The sequence below is a fragment of the Mus musculus genome, chromosome 1, assembly GCF_000001635.26.
Source record: "Mus musculus strain C57BL/6J chromosome 1, GRCm38.p6 C57BL/6J".
In the NCBI taxonomy this organism is placed as follows: Eukaryota; Metazoa; Chordata; class Mammalia; order Rodentia; family Muridae; genus Mus; species Mus musculus.
In genome coordinates, this window is record NC_000067.6 from 21221551 (window position 1) to 21238887 (window position 17337).

At 42.6% G+C, this 17337-nt stretch overlaps 1 protein-coding gene and 1 long non-coding RNA gene across 5 annotated transcripts in view; one reads left to right on the forward strand and one right to left on the reverse strand.

Annotated features, from left to right (window-relative positions):
* Tmem14a (transmembrane protein 14A) overlaps positions 1–8617 on the forward strand; it is a 63732-nt gene extending 55115 nt beyond the window's left edge. For 2 of the 4 annotated variants that reach the window (XM_006495579.2, NM_001290679.1), the window contains exons 2-5: positions 4008–4093; positions 4395–4496; positions 5042–5129; positions 7858–8617. In XM_006495579.2, coding sequence (XP_006495642.1) covers positions 4008–4093; positions 4395–4496; positions 5042–5129; positions 7858–8035 — 454 coding nt within the window. In that variant the 3' untranslated portion in view covers positions 8036–8617. The remainder of the gene's footprint in view (positions 1–4007; positions 4094–4394; positions 4497–5041; positions 5130–7857) is intronic. The other 2 variants (XM_006495581.2, NM_029398.3) reach the window with 1 other exon arrangement.
* The window catches only part of Gm28836, a 64158-nt gene that overhangs the window by 14023 nt on the left and 32798 nt on the right, over positions 1–17337 (reverse strand). The gene's annotated exons all lie outside the window — the stretch shown is intronic.

Here is a 17337-nt window from a genome sequence, read left to right on the forward strand (position 1 = left end):
GTGAGACCACATGGGATTTTTCTTTCTGGGCCTTGAACAATTAATGTTTCCTGAACACTCAGTAAGTGCCGGGCACTATCCTGGTACTCTAATTATTTTTGGAAGTAACCATGTGAGCTAGACATTTATAATTTCCTTCTATTAAAATGGAGAAACTGAACCACAGAGCAGCTGAGGAACGCACCTGGTTTGACACAGCTAGTAAGCCTCGGTGTCATGGAGGCTGAGGTATATGGTATGACCAGTTTCTACATAGTACTACGTGGGGCCTCCTGTGAGATGCTCATAGGGCAGAAGAGAGTGAGTCACAGGTGGATGGTGCACTGTGTCACAGGGTGTGGGGCGATTGAACAGAAGAACCCTCCACGAGATCTCAAGCCCACCACTCACACTGTTGTTCACCTTGTTCAGCTGGATGCCCCTTGTTCTCAGGGGCGGGATTGCAGAGACGCCTACGGTGAGACGTCTCTGATCCTGAAATCTTGGCTGTGTGTGGTTTGGACATTGCCTGCTTTCTCTGCACCTTAGTTTTCTCACCCAGGAAATACTCACAATGATAGCACTGCCCTCATAAAAGCTTGTGTGGTGATTGGCTGTGGTGATATGGAGTTACGTGCTTGGAGCTCAGAATTGTCTTTCTCATTACCCTATTGCTGTTTCTTTAAAAACAACAACAAAACAAAAAAAAAAGGATGAAAGAAATAAGAGCCTTTTCCATTTGTTTCTCTCGTTTAAATCGTGGTTTGATTGATCAGGTACTCCCCACTCCCACAGCTGGGGGTCTCACTATGCAGTGCTGAGTGGCCTGGTACTCATGGTGTAGTTCCCATGAGTTCCCCACCCAGTACTGTGTCTGTGTGCCTGTGTGTCTGTGTGTCCATGTGCACGTGCTTCAGCTCTTTCTCTACACATTTCTTAGGTTTTTGGTTTTGTTTTGTTTTTACCATAGCACATTTCTTCTCTAGTTTTCTGGGGGCTTTTGTTTGGTGGAGAGGTTTTTTTTTTTTTTTTTTTTTATGTTTTGGGGTATTTTACCTGTATGTATTATACCTGTAGAGAGTGCCTGGGGCCCATATAGGCCAGAAGAGCATATCAGATCCAAAGGGGCTGGAGTTACAGAGACTCATGAGCTGCCATGTGGGTTCTGGGAAGTGAACCCTGGTCCCCTGGAAGAGTTGTCTGTGTTCTTATTTATTGAGCCTTCTCTCCACTCACTATCATTATCATCACCATCACCATCACCATCATCATCTCTTCATTTCTTCTTCAGTCATCTGTGCCACTCCTTGGGCACAGATGAAATCTACTAGGTTAGTTCTTCATGCAAATGTAATGAGTCTTTCACTGTTGCCTCCCTTTCTTAACATTCCCCACCACCACCACCACCACCACCACCTCTACTCTGTATTTGGTGTTTGCATCTTGACTGGCAAGGAACTCAGTATGTAGTGAGGTTGGCCTTGAACTCCTGGAAAGCCTCGCGTGTGCTGAGATTATAGGCATGAACTACGTACCACACTTGATTTAACGTAGACTCTAAGATCAGCTTCACACCTACCTTCTTCTGAGGCAGTCTCAGAGTCTGTTCATCTGAAGGAGAAACAGTGAGGAAATTAAAGCAATGCCCATAAGAATCAGCGATGTAGCTCAGTAGTAGAGTCCTGTGTTGTATGTGCAAGACCTGGGTTAAATCCTCAGTTACTGCACATGTAGAGACGATCCCTTGTGCACTGTGTAAAAACAGTCATCTGCCAATCAAAAGCTGATTGGCCCATGAGCTGAGGTAGGATTAGAAGGTGAGGACAGGGAGAGGATTTCTGGAACTGAGAGTCATGCGTGGGAGGTTCACTAGGACACAGGGGAAGAAGGTTACAGGAAACTGAACACCAGGGAACCAGCCATGCCCATGGCAGGACTTGGAATAGAGCAAATGGATAATTAGCTGGTAACAGGCCCAAGCTAATGACCCAGGCATTTATTCACAACTATATTTAAGTCTCAGAGTCATTTCAGGGTAAGTTATGCACTGATAGGAAAGCCTACAGTTACACACACACACACTCATAAATGTACAGAACATGCCACACTCTGTTGTTGCCTTTTTTCATACATACCAACATGATTATTTTTTCCTATGGAAAAGGTGATGTAAAAATGGCAAGATATAAAAATGGCAAGATATTGTGGTTACAAAGGTCATAGGCCCTAGGGGACAACCTACTGCTATTCTGCTAAGAGGACATAGTATTAGAATGATTTCTAATAATTTATAACTATACCCATAGATTAGTGAATGTTTGAGCCCTTATCACAGAAATGCATTGCAGTAGTCAGTAATTAGCACAGAGATTCAGAGACTGAGACTGGGGAGTGCTAAGCTCTAAATGGCATGTCTGTCAAACCCTTCCCCAAAAGGCTCAGGGATCACCTAGGACGAAGGTCTAGGAAGACTGTAAAGCCAGAGGTCGTAGATGACGGCAAGCAGACAGTGTTTCCATACACGACAGGCACAATTGAACCCCCAGCAATTTTTACAGCACGCATGAGCCCAGTGCACACTAAAGTCAGACAAAAATCTTACCTTGGAGAAGGGGAGATGACACAAAATCCAGCCCCTATCTGAGGACCTCTGAGTATTTGATCCATTCAGGGAGACTGAGAGTCAGTTTCCCTTAAGGATGTGACCCCTCATAGGTAAGCTGCCCTCTAGGCCCCCTACACAAGAGAATCTTAGCAACACAAGTTAGACTTTATGAGAGGGAGAGAGAAAGATGTAGAACACACGGGTACAGGAGTACACAGTTGGGTGGATCAGGAAGTGGATGGATCTAGAAGGACGATCTAGAAAGATCTAGATGGGGAGAAGGGGGGTATGTTAAAAATACATTCTATGAAATTCTCAAGGAATTAATGAAAATATTTAAAAAATAAATCAATATATAATTTACCAATTGAACAACTACATCATATCTCATCTACATCCCTCACTATTGGGGTACACAGGGACAAAAGGGCACATAGCCTATGGATCCACAACCAGCTAGGACAAGTGGCTCTCAAGCTTCCTGGTGCTGTGACCTTTTCATATAGTTCCTTAAGTTGTGGTGAGCCCTCAACCATAAAATTATTTTCATTTCTACTTCATAACTATAATTTTGCTATGTTATGAGTTGTAATGTAAGTATCTGATATGCTGATGGTGTTAGGTGGCCCCTGTGAAAGGGTTGTTTTAGTCCCAAAAGGATTACAACCCATATGTTGAGAACCACTAAACTATAAGCGAATTCCTTAACTCCTGGGGCTATCTTATTTTTGTTGCATCTTGGGTAATTGAGGGCAGGGATTCAATGGAAACCTCCTCACCACTGGAGTTTCTTTACCTGTTCTGTGATTCACAGAACAAACAGTTAATTTGGGGAAAGGGCTCCATTATAACACATGGTGGTTTATGATCAATTACAAGTGATGTCTTGCCCACTGACTGGAGAGTTGGTAACAAAGAGAAAAATCCTTATTTAGGGGAGGCAGAAACTACTCCCTGATGAGCTCTGGAAAGTCAAAGTCCAAAGAGCTGACGAAGACATGATTGAGAGCAGAGGCTGAGTGGGTACGGAGGATCATGGGCACAGGTGTAAGCTGTGTCTCATTGGTTGAGGGAAGGAGGGCTTTGCAGGACTATAAGCGAGTATGAGTTGAAAAGTCTAGTCTGCGGGACCAGAGCAGAAGTCTTATTTGGAATCTAAGCAGCTGAGGGCATAGCAGGTCTTGAAGACAGGTAACACAGAATTGGCTGATGTGCCCTGCCCCCACCCCCACCCACACCCCCAACACATGTGTATTTGGAGTTATGAGATGGGAGATAGTGTCTGCATGATACAAGAGGTAAAGATTAAACCTCCTTTCTTCAGTGGGCCAAAGAAATCCCATAGACTTGTGGGATAACTATCATTAGCATACACATCTGTTCTTCAAAACACTAGATCACACACTCCTTGCTTTTTCTTTAGACTTGCATCCTTACCAATGGACCTGATTGGTTTTGGTTATGCAGCCCTTGTGACAATTGGGAGTGTTTTGGGATATAAGCGAAGAGGTAAGCCAAAATGTTCTTCCTTCCCCTCATCCCTCTCTCCTTCCCTTCCCCCTCCCTCTCTCCCTCCCTTCCTCTCTTTTTCCCTTCTTTGTTTTAAAAAGACTTATTTTCATTATTTTTAATTGTGTGTGTGTGTGGGGGGGGTGTACACATCATTGTGAGTGCCCAAGGGGGGCGTGCAAGAGCTGTACTCAACTGCTAAGTCATCTTTCCAGCTTTTCCAGCTATGTAAAGTCTCCCCCCTCCCCCTCCCCCTCCCCCTCCCTCCCTCCGTCTCTCCCTCTGTCCCTCCGTCTTGCAGGTGGAGTTCCATCTCTGATTGCTGGGCTTTCTGTTGGACTTTTGGCTGGCTACGGAGCCTACCGTGTCTCCAATGACAGACGGGATGTCAAAGTGTCATTGTGTAAGTGAAATGTTGTCCCCGGTTACAGAGGAAGAACCTGGGAGATGTTCCCTTCATGTTCTGTGCCAGGCTTACTAGGAAATGGACTGTTGAAGTTAAGTGTCTCAGTCCATGCCAAGGCTGGACAGAACACTTGTTCCTTTCTAGACAGAACTGGTAAGAAATAATGTACTCAGAGACTTCCTCTACCTCATGTTTTTACAATGCATGTTACTAGAAAGTAAGTCAGAAAAGGCATTGGGATTATGACAAGATTTTCTTGTAGCTTTTCTAGGTGTACAATTAATATGGTTTTCAAGTTGCTGTGAAAATGCCTTTATATAGCCTTACATCATCATCATGTTCAGGGCACAGAGAGCTTTTATGTACAGCGATGCCTTAAGAGAACAAAGCTAGCTTCCTTCTACTTTCTTTTCTCCAGCCTTTAGTAAGATCATGCCTATTGGTTAACTCCACCCAACCCCCAAGGTACTTGGCTTTTTAGTCTCTTGACTAGCAAGCATTGATAATGTTTGACATTCTAATGCATGGTATTTGGGTTTCAGTTACAGCTTTCTTCCTGGCCACCATAATGGGTGTGAGATTTAAGAGGTCCAAGAAAGTAATGCCTGCTGGTCTAGTTGCAGGCTTAAGGTAAGAGCCCTTCTGATCTATGCTTTCCTGTGCCAGCATTTCTGAGTGGTGACAGTCCGAGGCAGTGCCACCCTGAATATGCCCAGTCTTGCTAAAGCTCTGACAAATTTTGTGAAGAATTTTCATGGGTCTGGAGACAAGGCTCACTTACTACTCTTGCAGAGGACCAGGCTTGGCTGGCGGCCATCTGTAACTCCAGTTCCAAGGGATCCAACATTCTCTTTTGGCCTACATGTGCACTAGGGACATATAAGCACACAGGCAAAGCATTATTATACAAATAAAACTAACTAAATATATTTTTAAGGGAATTAATTTTCTTGCTAGAGAAGAGGCCCAGCACTTGAGTCCTCGCAGCTTTCTAATAGGAACTGGGTTGGCTTCCCAGAACCCACATCGGGTGGCTCACAACCACCTATACCTTCAGGTTCTTGGGAATCTGGCAATGTCTTCTGAACTCTGAAGGCACATGCATGTACACAGACACACACATAAATATATACATACAATAGAATGATCATTTGAAAAGTCAAATAATTATTATGATAAGTATTAGCATAGCAGACTTAAGCCACCATAGACTCAGTCTTTGGTGTGACAATGGTCCTCTCTGATGCACTTTCTAGTGTTCAATAAGATGTATGTATTTATATTTATCAAAATAAAGAGTTAAGTTCTCCTTCAGTTGGCTTATCCACTGGTAGCAGTAAATTCATCTAGGGCCCTTCCAGAGAATTAGGGACAGTCCAAGTCATGGAATTTTGAAGGGAGATAATTTTTTGAAAATAAATAACCTTTATTTTCTCTTAATAGGATCCAGTATATGCATTTCCTTTATTTGTTTATTTATTTGATTGGGTGTTTATTGTATGTCTTAGTTAGGGTTTTGCTGCTGTGAACAGACACCATGACCAAGGCAACTCTTATGAGGACATCTAACTGGGGCTGGCTTACAGTCCATTATCATCAAGGTTGGAGCATGGCAGCATCCAGACAGATTATGGGGCTGAAGGAGCTGAGAGCTCCACATTGTCATCTGAAGGCTGCTAGGAGAAGACTTCTAGGCAGCTAGAATGAGAGTCTTAAAGCCCACAGTGACACACTTCCTCCAACAAGGCCACACCTACTCCCACAAGGCCACACCTCCAAATAGTGCCACTCCCTGGGCCAAGCATAGACAAATCAACCACTATTAGTTGATTTTCTGTTACTGTGACAGAATAACCCAACAGGAAGCACAATCAAGGACAAGATGGTTTATTTCAGGGGAATGTTCTAGAGGGCATGCAGATGCATCATGTCACATAACACAAAGCAGCACTGGGTGACCCAGGCTTGGGAATCAGGAAACAGAGTGATCACATTCTATCCACACAGAGAAACAGGAAGATAGCCAGGCCGTACAGCCCCAAAGCCTGTCCCTTACTGACCTACTTGTTCCAGCAAGGTTCCACTTCGAACTCCTGTCGAGACCTTTTCAAACGGCCACCAGCTGGGAACCAAGTGTTCAAATACATGAGTCCATGGGGAGTACTTGTCATCCCCATGCCTAGTTATTAATTAGTTACCTGTTACAGTTTCAGTGCTGAGGACTGAACCCAGGGCCTTGCATATGCCAGACAAATACTCGGCCACTGAGCTATATCCCCAGCTCAGATCATGTGACTCGATCCACCAAGTTAAATACATATTACCAAATGAAATATAGAGAAAATGTTTCTAATTCCTCCTGGAAGCTGTTCTTGTGTGTTGAAAGACACAAACATCTCCCTTTGGTACACATTTTCATTTTCCAGAAATTATTCCAAAAAGGAATTAAGCAAAGCCTAATGTTCACTGTGGCTGTATTTCTAATAGAAAATATGGTAAGCTGAAAAACTAAAGCTGCCTAGAAATTCACCAGAAGAGATATATAAATTTTTTTCCATTTAATGGAATATTGACCAGGCATTTATTTATCATGTTTTAAAAACTAGTTAGTGCCATTGGAAATTAATAATATCATAATAAAATAGAAACAGGACCAAAACACACCAAATATAATTTGACCCAATGTTTAAAAGTATCTGTGGCAATAAACAAGATGGAAATATTTCAAGCATCAGTAGTATTTTGCCCTGGGCTATAGCCTCCTGAATGGTTTTATGGTTCTTTAATTGCTGTAGAATTTTCTAGTGTGGCTCTGTATTTATCTTGTGTAGTGATATTTGTTTGTATGGAGTAGTGCCAATGACAACTTTGAAGCTCTGTCCCTGACATAAGATGATCTTTGATACTGGGAAGGATCAAAAGTCATTAATTATGAAAAGAGGACCTAGTTCCTGATTCTCTCATAAGTCCCCACTGAATTATTCCTTAATGTTTTTACTTTACTAAAAAGGTGTGTGTGTGTGTGTCTGTGTGTGTGTGTGTGTGTGTGCGCGCGCGCGCGCATGCATGAAGGTACCTACAGAGACCAGAAGAGTTCATCGGATCCCTTGGAGCTTGAGTCACGTGTCATTTATTATTATAAACACCTGCCATGGGTGCAGGACCGGAGCTCCGGCCCTCTGGAAGAGCAGCAGGTGCTCCTAACTGCTGAGCCAGCTCTCCAGCACCCTTGACCAGGCCTTCCCAGTGGCTCATCTTCAGTCGCTGTTGGAAGTTTACCTTTCTCCCTGACCTTTCTCCCTTAAGCTCTTATCTGAGCCTTTCAGAACAGCAGGTTTGCTTTCTCTCATCTGTTCAGGGAATATTTTCAAGTTGCATCTGGGAAGTTGGGACACAGGAAAAATGAGTCCCCCTTGCTTCCTCTGAGAAGGGCGGTGACAGAGCCCTCAGAGCCCACAGCACAGGGACATGACAGGGCAGTACACAGCAGGCCTGTCCATCAGCGTGACTGTCCCTCTGTCTTCCTCTTCCTGTGACTCAGCCTCATGATGATCCTGAGACTTGTGCTGCTGCTGCTGTAGCGTCTGGACAAGCTGAGAGCCAAATGCCCAGCATGCTAAGTGCCTGGCACGGCAGGTTCCTGCATTGAAGTGGTCATTTTAAATACATGGGAAATGTCTTATATTGAAATGAAAATAATGTCACTATAATATTTAAAAATCATTGGCAATGTTTATTTACCCCCAATGCCTTTTTATTTAATGCACAAATTTATTTAGATGTTTCTGTTTGCTAATCCTGCTCTTTAATGCATTGTTACTGCTCATTCCCTTTGTCTCTTTATATCTGGAAATTGGGGACTTGCAATTTTCTGCTTTTGACAATTCCAAACACTATGAGTGAAATAAGTTAAATAAGTTAACTGCATCCTGTCAGACAATGGGATTCCTGTCGTGGGCCACAGGGAGTGTTAATGAATTATAAGTCACTTTGTACTTAGGGGTTTTATTTGTATTATTGGGGGTGGGGCAGGTTTGCATAGAAGGAATTCTATTCTCAGCACATCAGCATCCTGACACAATGCACTCAGTGTTGAAATAAAATGCATCTTAGTCTAAGCCTTCTCATTCATTTCTATGTCTTTTCTAGAAACTCAATCACTCAATCGTTTAGGCTGTAACATGTTCTTTAGTAGTGAAAAGGATGTCAGGGAGGGTTGTTTACACCAGATCTCCATACTTCTCAGGAGCATCTCTCTGTCCCCCACACGCCTGTGAGACCACACGCCATGTGAAGACCAGTTATAACTTGTAATGTCCAAGGCAGTTTAGGAACCAGATGAACCATCTGGAGACCCCTGCCTATTTCCAATGTCTGCTATGGTCTCTGGGAAACCTGACCCTCTCTGGGCGACTCAGTTTCTCATCCCTATGGGGGTGGATATTAATGGGTAGCTTGCCCTCCAAGGTAGCAGGCTCACAGTTTCAGTCCTTCAGACTGTGTGTGGCCTTTGTTGACATGGAAGGGGTGGAGAGCTGCAGCTGTTGGCCTGGTAGGCAGGAGGACTTACCCTCTTGTTAGTGCAAGCGGGATGCTAACCTTTCAGCCATGAGGAACTGAGGAGGGAGCCAGCAAAGCCATTAGTGAAATCAAGTAGGAAACCCATACAAACTTTGTTAGTGTGCTCTCAATGATGCCCTTCTTAAAAGGACAGACAAATCCCCTCTGACTCCAGCAATGCTAATCACATGGCTTCCATCAGCTGGACTAGAAATGGCAGGTGGTTTGCTTTCTTGACAACAGCCAAGGTTGACTGGGCTCACTCTGTGATTGACACTGAAACCAGGGTGAGTTGTGCGGTTGGTTGTAGAAACACTTGCTGTATCTGGAAGATACCCCAGGGATGGAGACTTTTAGAAGCTGTTGGAAGCTACGCTGCATCCTGGACTTTCACCAAAAGGCAGTGAAAGTGAGTGATTGTGTGTGTGCGTGTGTGTGTGTGCATGTGTGTGTGTGTGTGTGTGTGTATGTGTGTGTATGTGTTGTTGAGCTTTCATTTTTAACCTTTGAGGGTGAGCAAGATGGCTCAGCAAGTGAGGTTGCTTGCTGCTCGTGTGTGTGTGTGTGTGTGTGTCTGTGTGTCTGTGTGTGTGTGTGTGTTGTTGAGTTTTGTTTTTTAACCTTTGAGGGTGAGCAAGATGGTTCAGCAAGTGAGGTTGCTTGCTGCTAAACCTGATGGCCTGAGTTCAATCCCCAGAGCTCACAGGGCATGAGGAGAGTTGTTCTCTGATCTCCACCCATGTGCCACAGCCAACACAGGTATATACACCTGCACCTACGCATGCACAACCACACTCACACATGTGCACACCCACAAATAAATGACTTTCATTTACTCCATGTGAGCTTATTCCAGCACCATACAGAATGCAGAGGACTCCTGCTTGGGTTTTCTGGACTCACTCTTGGCAGCATGTTTCATTTCGAGCAGGAATTGGCTCTACTAGTACATTAATAGTTTTCTAGTAGTTTATTTCCTTACACATGTGTTATTTCTTTACTAACATACTTCCCCATGCCTTCTTACAAAGCACTAAACCATGGAGTTCTACATTTAAAAGTGTGGATTCTTAAAACATGGTCATGTATTTTTGATTTTAGAGATTCCTTCTGTTTATGTCGAAGTACATTTTATCAAAGAGAAGCATGCATTTGCAAACATGATGTAAAAGCAGTTGCAGTTTCCTGCACTGGGCTGGCATGAACCTGGGACGGTCAACAACCCAGCATGGTTAGGGAGGGGCTCAATTGTTAACAAAGGTGCAGTGTTTGTCTTTAATTGAGTATGAAACCCTGTAAAGAGCAGGTTCCAATGGACAGCTCTAACCCCCACTGCCGGTTGAAATGGGTGGGTTACAAAACAAAAGCAAACAGTGTGAGTATGGAAGTGGACTTGTAGGGAGGAGGGGCTGGGGAGATGGGGTGACAGGGATGAGAGCAAATCATCAAAGAATGAAGTAAATCGATAAAAAAAAAAAAAGTTGGACATTCATTAAAAGAAAAACTATAGCCCTGCAAATGTAACTTGGAAGTTTCTGGATGTTTTCTAAGCACACTTTGTACTTTGGGCCATTATATAACACTGTGGGAAATTATGTAATCATTTGTAGCTGAGTCAAATTAGCTCCTTGTGTTTCTCTTCAAGCTGCAAGTGTCAGAGAGCCTTTGGTTTTCATTGTCAGGTTCTTTGCTGAGTGCCACTTTCCACACTGCTGAGACAGAGCACCGATTCCCTTGACTGATATTAAAGAACCTGTTTCTATCCATCACGAAGCCCTTTACAGCAGTCTACACCCACACACTCACATGCATGACACATATAAAACTAAAAAACAGTTTCCAAAAAAAAAAAATCCAACAAAACGAGTGTTGTAAAGGCTTGAGAGATGGGTCGGCAAGATCCCTTCCAGAGGACCCAGCACCATATGGTTACAATATATTCAATTCTGGGGAGTCTAACATTTTCTTGTGGTCTCTCTGGGCAACAGGCTCACATATGGTACACAGACAGACATACAGGAGACTCATACACATAGGAAAAAAATATTTAAAAATTAGCTTTGTAGATCTACCTGCCTCTGATTGTAGTGTATGTGAGACATCAGTCTGAGGCACAAAGATCAGAATGCTCTGGCCCTTGGCACAGGCAATGTGTATTGTAAACAGAGAAAGGAAGCCATGCAAAGCAAGCAGAGGACAGGAGAGGACCTTCCAATATGAGGGAGGTGTGTTTTGCTTGCAGTTGGGTAGCAGGAGGTTGCCTTTAAGGGTATGCTGAAATCTCATTATACACCAAGGTCGTCTTCAGTTTTCTAAGTGTGGGCAATTCTTTAATCGAAACAAGTTATTTCAGTGCATATGGCACCTGACCTGTGGGGAGGAGAGTCGCTCCTGCGTTCTGACTGTGGATGAAGAACAGAGATGAGACACCTGCCCTCAGTCTTTCCTGGTCTCATTTTCTATTGATCCAGTAGCTCTAGGTTCACCTTGTCATGGCCAGGGGTTTGGACCCCTACCCTCTCATAGTATCACACTGAGTATTTATTTATTCTTTTTTTTTTAATTTCACTATAATAGCTTAGTGAGGTCCAAATCACAGTAGGTAATAAAACCTAGATTTTTTATTTTAAAGACAGGGTCTCACTATGTAGCCCTAGCTACCCTGAGACTCACTGTATAGACCAGGCTGAATCCTGGACTTTTGGGTTAAATATGAGTTTGAGTTGCTAGTACAACCCACATATCAGAGCAGCAACTACTTTCTCTAATTCTTCTAGGGTAAAATACTGGCAAATTCGTGAGTTTGACGAGTGTATGACTGATATTTAGCAAATGTTCCTTTCATCCCATTCATCCACACTGCTAGGAAGTGAATGCAAGAACATCCCCCCTTTCCCAAACCACGAAGCAAAATACAACCCCCAGGAGCAGCACACAGATTTCTGGCATGAGCAGGGAATTAGCAATTAGGCTTAGAATTAGAAACTTTGAACTGCACTGAACCCAGTCTGAGTCTTACTTTGACTCCAATGTGGAGTAACAGCCAAGGAGCTGAAGAGTGGATGCTGTCTCCTTATCCATGACACAGTTGTAGCCTCTGGTTCCCAGGGCTTTGGTCTCTGTGACTCCCAAATCTGCCCTTGTTTTTTTCTGCTGCCCACGGGGCGTGAATCGTATGTTCATAAGTGGATATCGTGTAAGGTAGTCTTTGCTTCTTGCCTCTCTTTACATGGTTCCATTATTTACATGAACGTAGCAACAAATATGGCCATGCACCCAATAGCATTTCAACCCATGATAAGCCTCATTATTGACAGTGGTACTGTATGATTAGAGTGGAGATGAAAGCTTTTGATAAGCTAATACAGCACAGCCATTGTAAACCAAAATACAGCACATTGGGCACAGATTTGTGGTAATCTTAGTGTAAATAGATCCACCAAACTTTCTATAAGAATATGGAGTATACAGTCATGTACCATCCCAAATACATTTACTTTTATAGATTATTTTGAACTTATGTATGTTTGAGTGTTTTGCCTCTTTGGATGTCTGAAGGCCACATCTGTGGTTGGTGCTCCCAGAGGTCACAAGAGGATATCAGATCCTCTGGAACTGCAGATCCAGTCTTGAGTTGCCACTCATGCTGGGCACTGAACCTGATCGTCTGCCAGAGCAACTAAAGTTCTTAAGACCTGAGCCATCTCCCCAGTCCTCCAAATGATGGGCTTTAAAGATTGATTTTTAAAAATTATGTCAATATATCTAAATTATGTACCCCTTCATATCTCTGAGTGTGGTTCTGTACATGTGAGTGCTGGAGCCTGCAGGGACCTGAGCTGTCGGATGCTTCTGGAGCAGGAATCACAGGTTACAAGCTGATGTACGGAGGTGCTGGGATCCAAACTCAGGTCCCCTGTAGGAGCAGAATGTGCTCTGAACGGCTGAGCTGTATCTCCAGCCCCAATTCCTGCTATTGGGTAAAGACTGTAGGCAACTGGGTTTGGTATATGTTTTTGCTACACAACATAGTGTTCTGAAAGCACTGAGGTCGCAGAATAAACTCCATGTTGTTCTTAAGACTCCATTCTAAGATAACTTGCCCTTAGAGAGACATGGCCAATGAAGAGGCAAAAAAAAAAAAAAAAAAAAAAAAAAAAAAAACCAGCAGGACAGATTCCATCTTATCCTCCAAACTCTATTTTAAGTTTCTGTTTGGAGAATGTACTGTCTAGAAAGCTACGGTCTGTTGTCCTTGAAGTGATATGGCCCCCACCCTTTGACTCTGGGAAGGAGACCAGCATCCCTTTACCTTCTCATTAATGCCAAGGCTTAGAAACCCCCACTTGCATTCTTTTTCCTTTATAAACCTCCTTCACCTGGAGCTGGGGGGTCACTCTCCTTCCTGTTCCATCAGGAAGGTTTGTAGCCTAAGCTTGAGCTTGAATAAAGACTGTCCTGTTCTTGCATCCAAGTTGTGGTCCCTGGGCATGACAGTTTGTTATTATTTTGCTTGAAAAAAAAAAAGTAAAGCTAATTGTGGTGAGTTTGCCAGCAGGTGCCTCAGCCATCTTCAGTTAACTATCTTTCCTCTGTTCATATCAAGAGGCCCTGTGCAATCTCTGACCGCCTCCACTTAGGTTTCAGAAGTATACTCCATGACATTCATACAATGAAGAAAAGAAAAACTTGTTAGCAGTTGTTCTGATCTTTAGTGATGCATGCCAACAGTTCACTGGAGTTCTACATAGACTAGTGAGAAATGCAAGAAGCCATAGACTAGCATTGAGGGCATCATTAAGAGTTTTACAATAAATATTGCTTCTTCAGTTCTTTCTCATCACACTAATCCTCACACACCCATTATTACCACAACCTCTTACCCGAGAACCGGGCAAGCACAGCCATGTCTCATTCCAGGGATACCTGAGGCTTGTTAATATCTCGGAGTGGCTACTAATAGGTTCATACCAAGGAAAGCATTTCAGAAATTGCTGAGAACCTACCATTAAAAAGACACAAAGTGCTATGATACAGTCGACAATGTTTAATCATCCCTCGCGACATGCATTTATACCTGCATAATTTGGCTCACTGATACATATGTAAGCAAGTTGAGAGATTGTTGCTGCAGACAGGGCAAAATGAAGTGCATCTGGTCACGCTTGCTTGTATCTGCCTTAGAGATGGACTCTGGTCGGGACAGCTTAAGTCAATCCTAAAAGTGACCCCATCTACTGCCTTTCACATATTAAAGGGAAGGAATTTTTTTGCCTCAAGATCTCTCTAGACTCTAAGAGACATCACAATTTGAGATCCTTATTTCAGTGAGGATTTAGACAAAGCATAAAATAATTTATGCATATTATTCTGGAATTAGAACTGTAACTATTAAATAAATATTTAATGGTATTACCCAATTATTACTTTTGTGGAGCTGTGGAGTCAGTTGAGTAGTAGTACTTGGTTAGCATGTATATTGTGCTGACTTCCATTCCAAGGCCTGTTTAAAAAAAAAAACACACAAAACGAAAAATAGAAACATTGCTACCTACTGAGGTGTGAAAATCAACTGTGGTTACTTTTTTAAAGATTTATTTATTTATTTATTATATGTAAGTACACTGTAGCTGTCCTCAGATACTCCAGAAGAGGGCATCAGATTTCGTTACGGATGGTTGTGAGCCACCATGTGGTTGCTGGGATTTGAACTCGGGACTTTCGGAAGAGCAGTCGGCGCTCTTAACCATTGAGCCATCTCGCCAGCCCAACTGTGGTTATTTACAACATCATAGCAATGTTTTACAGAGGAGCATTGGTGGAATTAAACATAACATATATGTGCTATATATTGTGTAGCCATAGAAAAGAGTGCAGTACTGATACATGCTCCAGCAGTGGTGGATCTTGAAGACATTATGCTAAGTGAAAGAAGCTAGAACAGTCATGTATTATATCCTGTTTCTATGAAATGTCAGAAAAAAAGAAGTCCATGGAGAGTGCTGGAAACAAAACATAACTACTGAACTTACAGATGGCCGAGAAGCTGTTCTAGAACTAGATAGGAATGAATGACAGTTCACCAACAGCGGAAATGTGCTAAATACCACTCTGTCATCATCGCTCAAATGTGCTCAATGTTTTGTGAATTTTACCTTTAAATAAACTCCCAGAAAGAAAAGATTAAGGTATGAAGATCTAAAATATGGCTCAGGAAAGAAAAAGAAAAGAACAGCTTTATATAAATGAAAAGAATAACATGCCTGTGATCTACACATATTCATGTCGAAGAACTTCCTTTATTACAGTAAGGGAGAGTGGATGAGGACACAGATCCTTTCTGTATCTCACACCTGCATCCCAGGTCTGCCTTGGTCTTGCACTCTGTATCCATCATCTCTCCATCTCTCAGCCCAGGCTGTTACTGTGAGACACACCGCTGTTCTCTGCACAGACCCTATGTGCAAATGCCTTCCCCTCCTTAGTTCCTCAGCTTTATCTGTGGGAATTGGCCATGTGGCTGTGGTCAGACTAGGGGACAGCATACAATGCCAGGCACTGCCTTCAAGTAGGCTGGGATGGAGCCCATGTATCATAAATGTTCTCAGTAGCCCATGTATCATAAATGTTCTTTGTAAACAACAGTTGTTCCCATTTCTCCTAACCTTAGATGTGGACACCGGCTGTACAGATTTCATTTGTTTGTGACTGCTTTTCAGTTGACCTTGGTGTGCATAATTATTCTATTATATCTGACTGTCTTACTTCTTTCTCCTTCTGCTCTGGTGAGTTCTGTGAAACCAAATATTCCCTGATGTAATGATACATAAACAATTAAAAACTAAGGCATGGGCACAGCACAGCACAGTCCTAACGGCCTAGGTATATGCTGTGTGTTCTCATCTTAGTAACAATGTAATAACTGCACGATGGTAGTTCCAGATTAATGCTTGATTTACAAAGAAAGTTTGAAGAAATTATTAGAAAATGAATTAGAGCCAACACAGGACTCAGAGAAAGAAAAAAAACTATTAAAGTTATTAAATAAGTTTTACACAGCACTTGAGAGTGGTTCCTGGATAAGCAAGTATAAAATATATAAAATCTTATATTAGTAAAACTAAGTCAAAACACTGGGACTTTTAGGACAGTCATTGTGTACAATGTCCAAAAGTGGAACTACTAAGTTAAGGGTTAATTTGATTCTTTCTGGCTACTGCCGGACAGCTTTGCCCATGTCATTTATCATTAGAACTTCACAAGAAAATGCAAGTAACTGGTCTTGGAGCTCTGAAGTATTATAAGTCAAAAGTTAAAGTTTAAATGATAAGTTTGCAATTATTATTACTTTGGCTATAGACCTGGGAATAGGGAAGCTTGAAACTTTGGGGGAATAATTGTAACTTGATTCTTTATGGTTTATGGGACATGGTTATTCTTTTGAATTTGATTTGACAGTGATTATACAATCTCTCTCCCTCCCTCCCTCCCTCCCTCTCTTTTAACCTGATTTTGGAGTAACAATAAAAGACTGGGCAAGAGAAAGTCTAGAGAATGAGAGAGCATGTGAGGTGAATGTGGAGAGCGAGTGAAGAGAGAGAGACAGACAGAGACACAGAGAAAGAGCATGAGAAGAGTGAGTGGGGAGAGAATGTGAGGCATGTATGGAGAGTGTGTGTGAGTGACTGAAAGGAGACTGCATGTGGTATGTGTGTGAGATGTGTGTGAAGAGTGTGTGTGACAGTGAAAGGGGAATGCACAGAGGTGTGTAGGAATGTGAGAGTTCAAGAAAAGCAGAGTGCACAGGAGAATGCAGAGTGTGTGCAGCCTCAAGCTTCGAGTGAATGAGCCAGAGAGGGAAAAAACAGAGAATGAGAGAGAAGAGAGAGAAACTTTAAGCCTTGAAAAAATTGCCTGTCAGTTTGTACCCAAAGAAGTAGTCTGTGTATATTTATTATGCGCCTTCCAGATATCCCTGCTTCCAGTTGAGAACTCCAATCCTGGGTCGAGGCTGGACCCTGACAGTACGCATTCCTATCTCACCTCCCTGTACATGATTTCATCTTATTTCTATGACTTCATCTTATCTACTTAGAGATTCCTATGAGTTGGCATCTGACACACTGTCATACCTTAGATGACATAAGACCATAAATGTAAGAATTTAATGTACAAGACAGAAACAAGAATGTCTGCAAATTAATGTCGTTAAGGTATCTTTGTGGGTACTGGAGAGATAGTTCAGTGTGAGAGCACTGGCTGCTCTTCCAGAAGACCT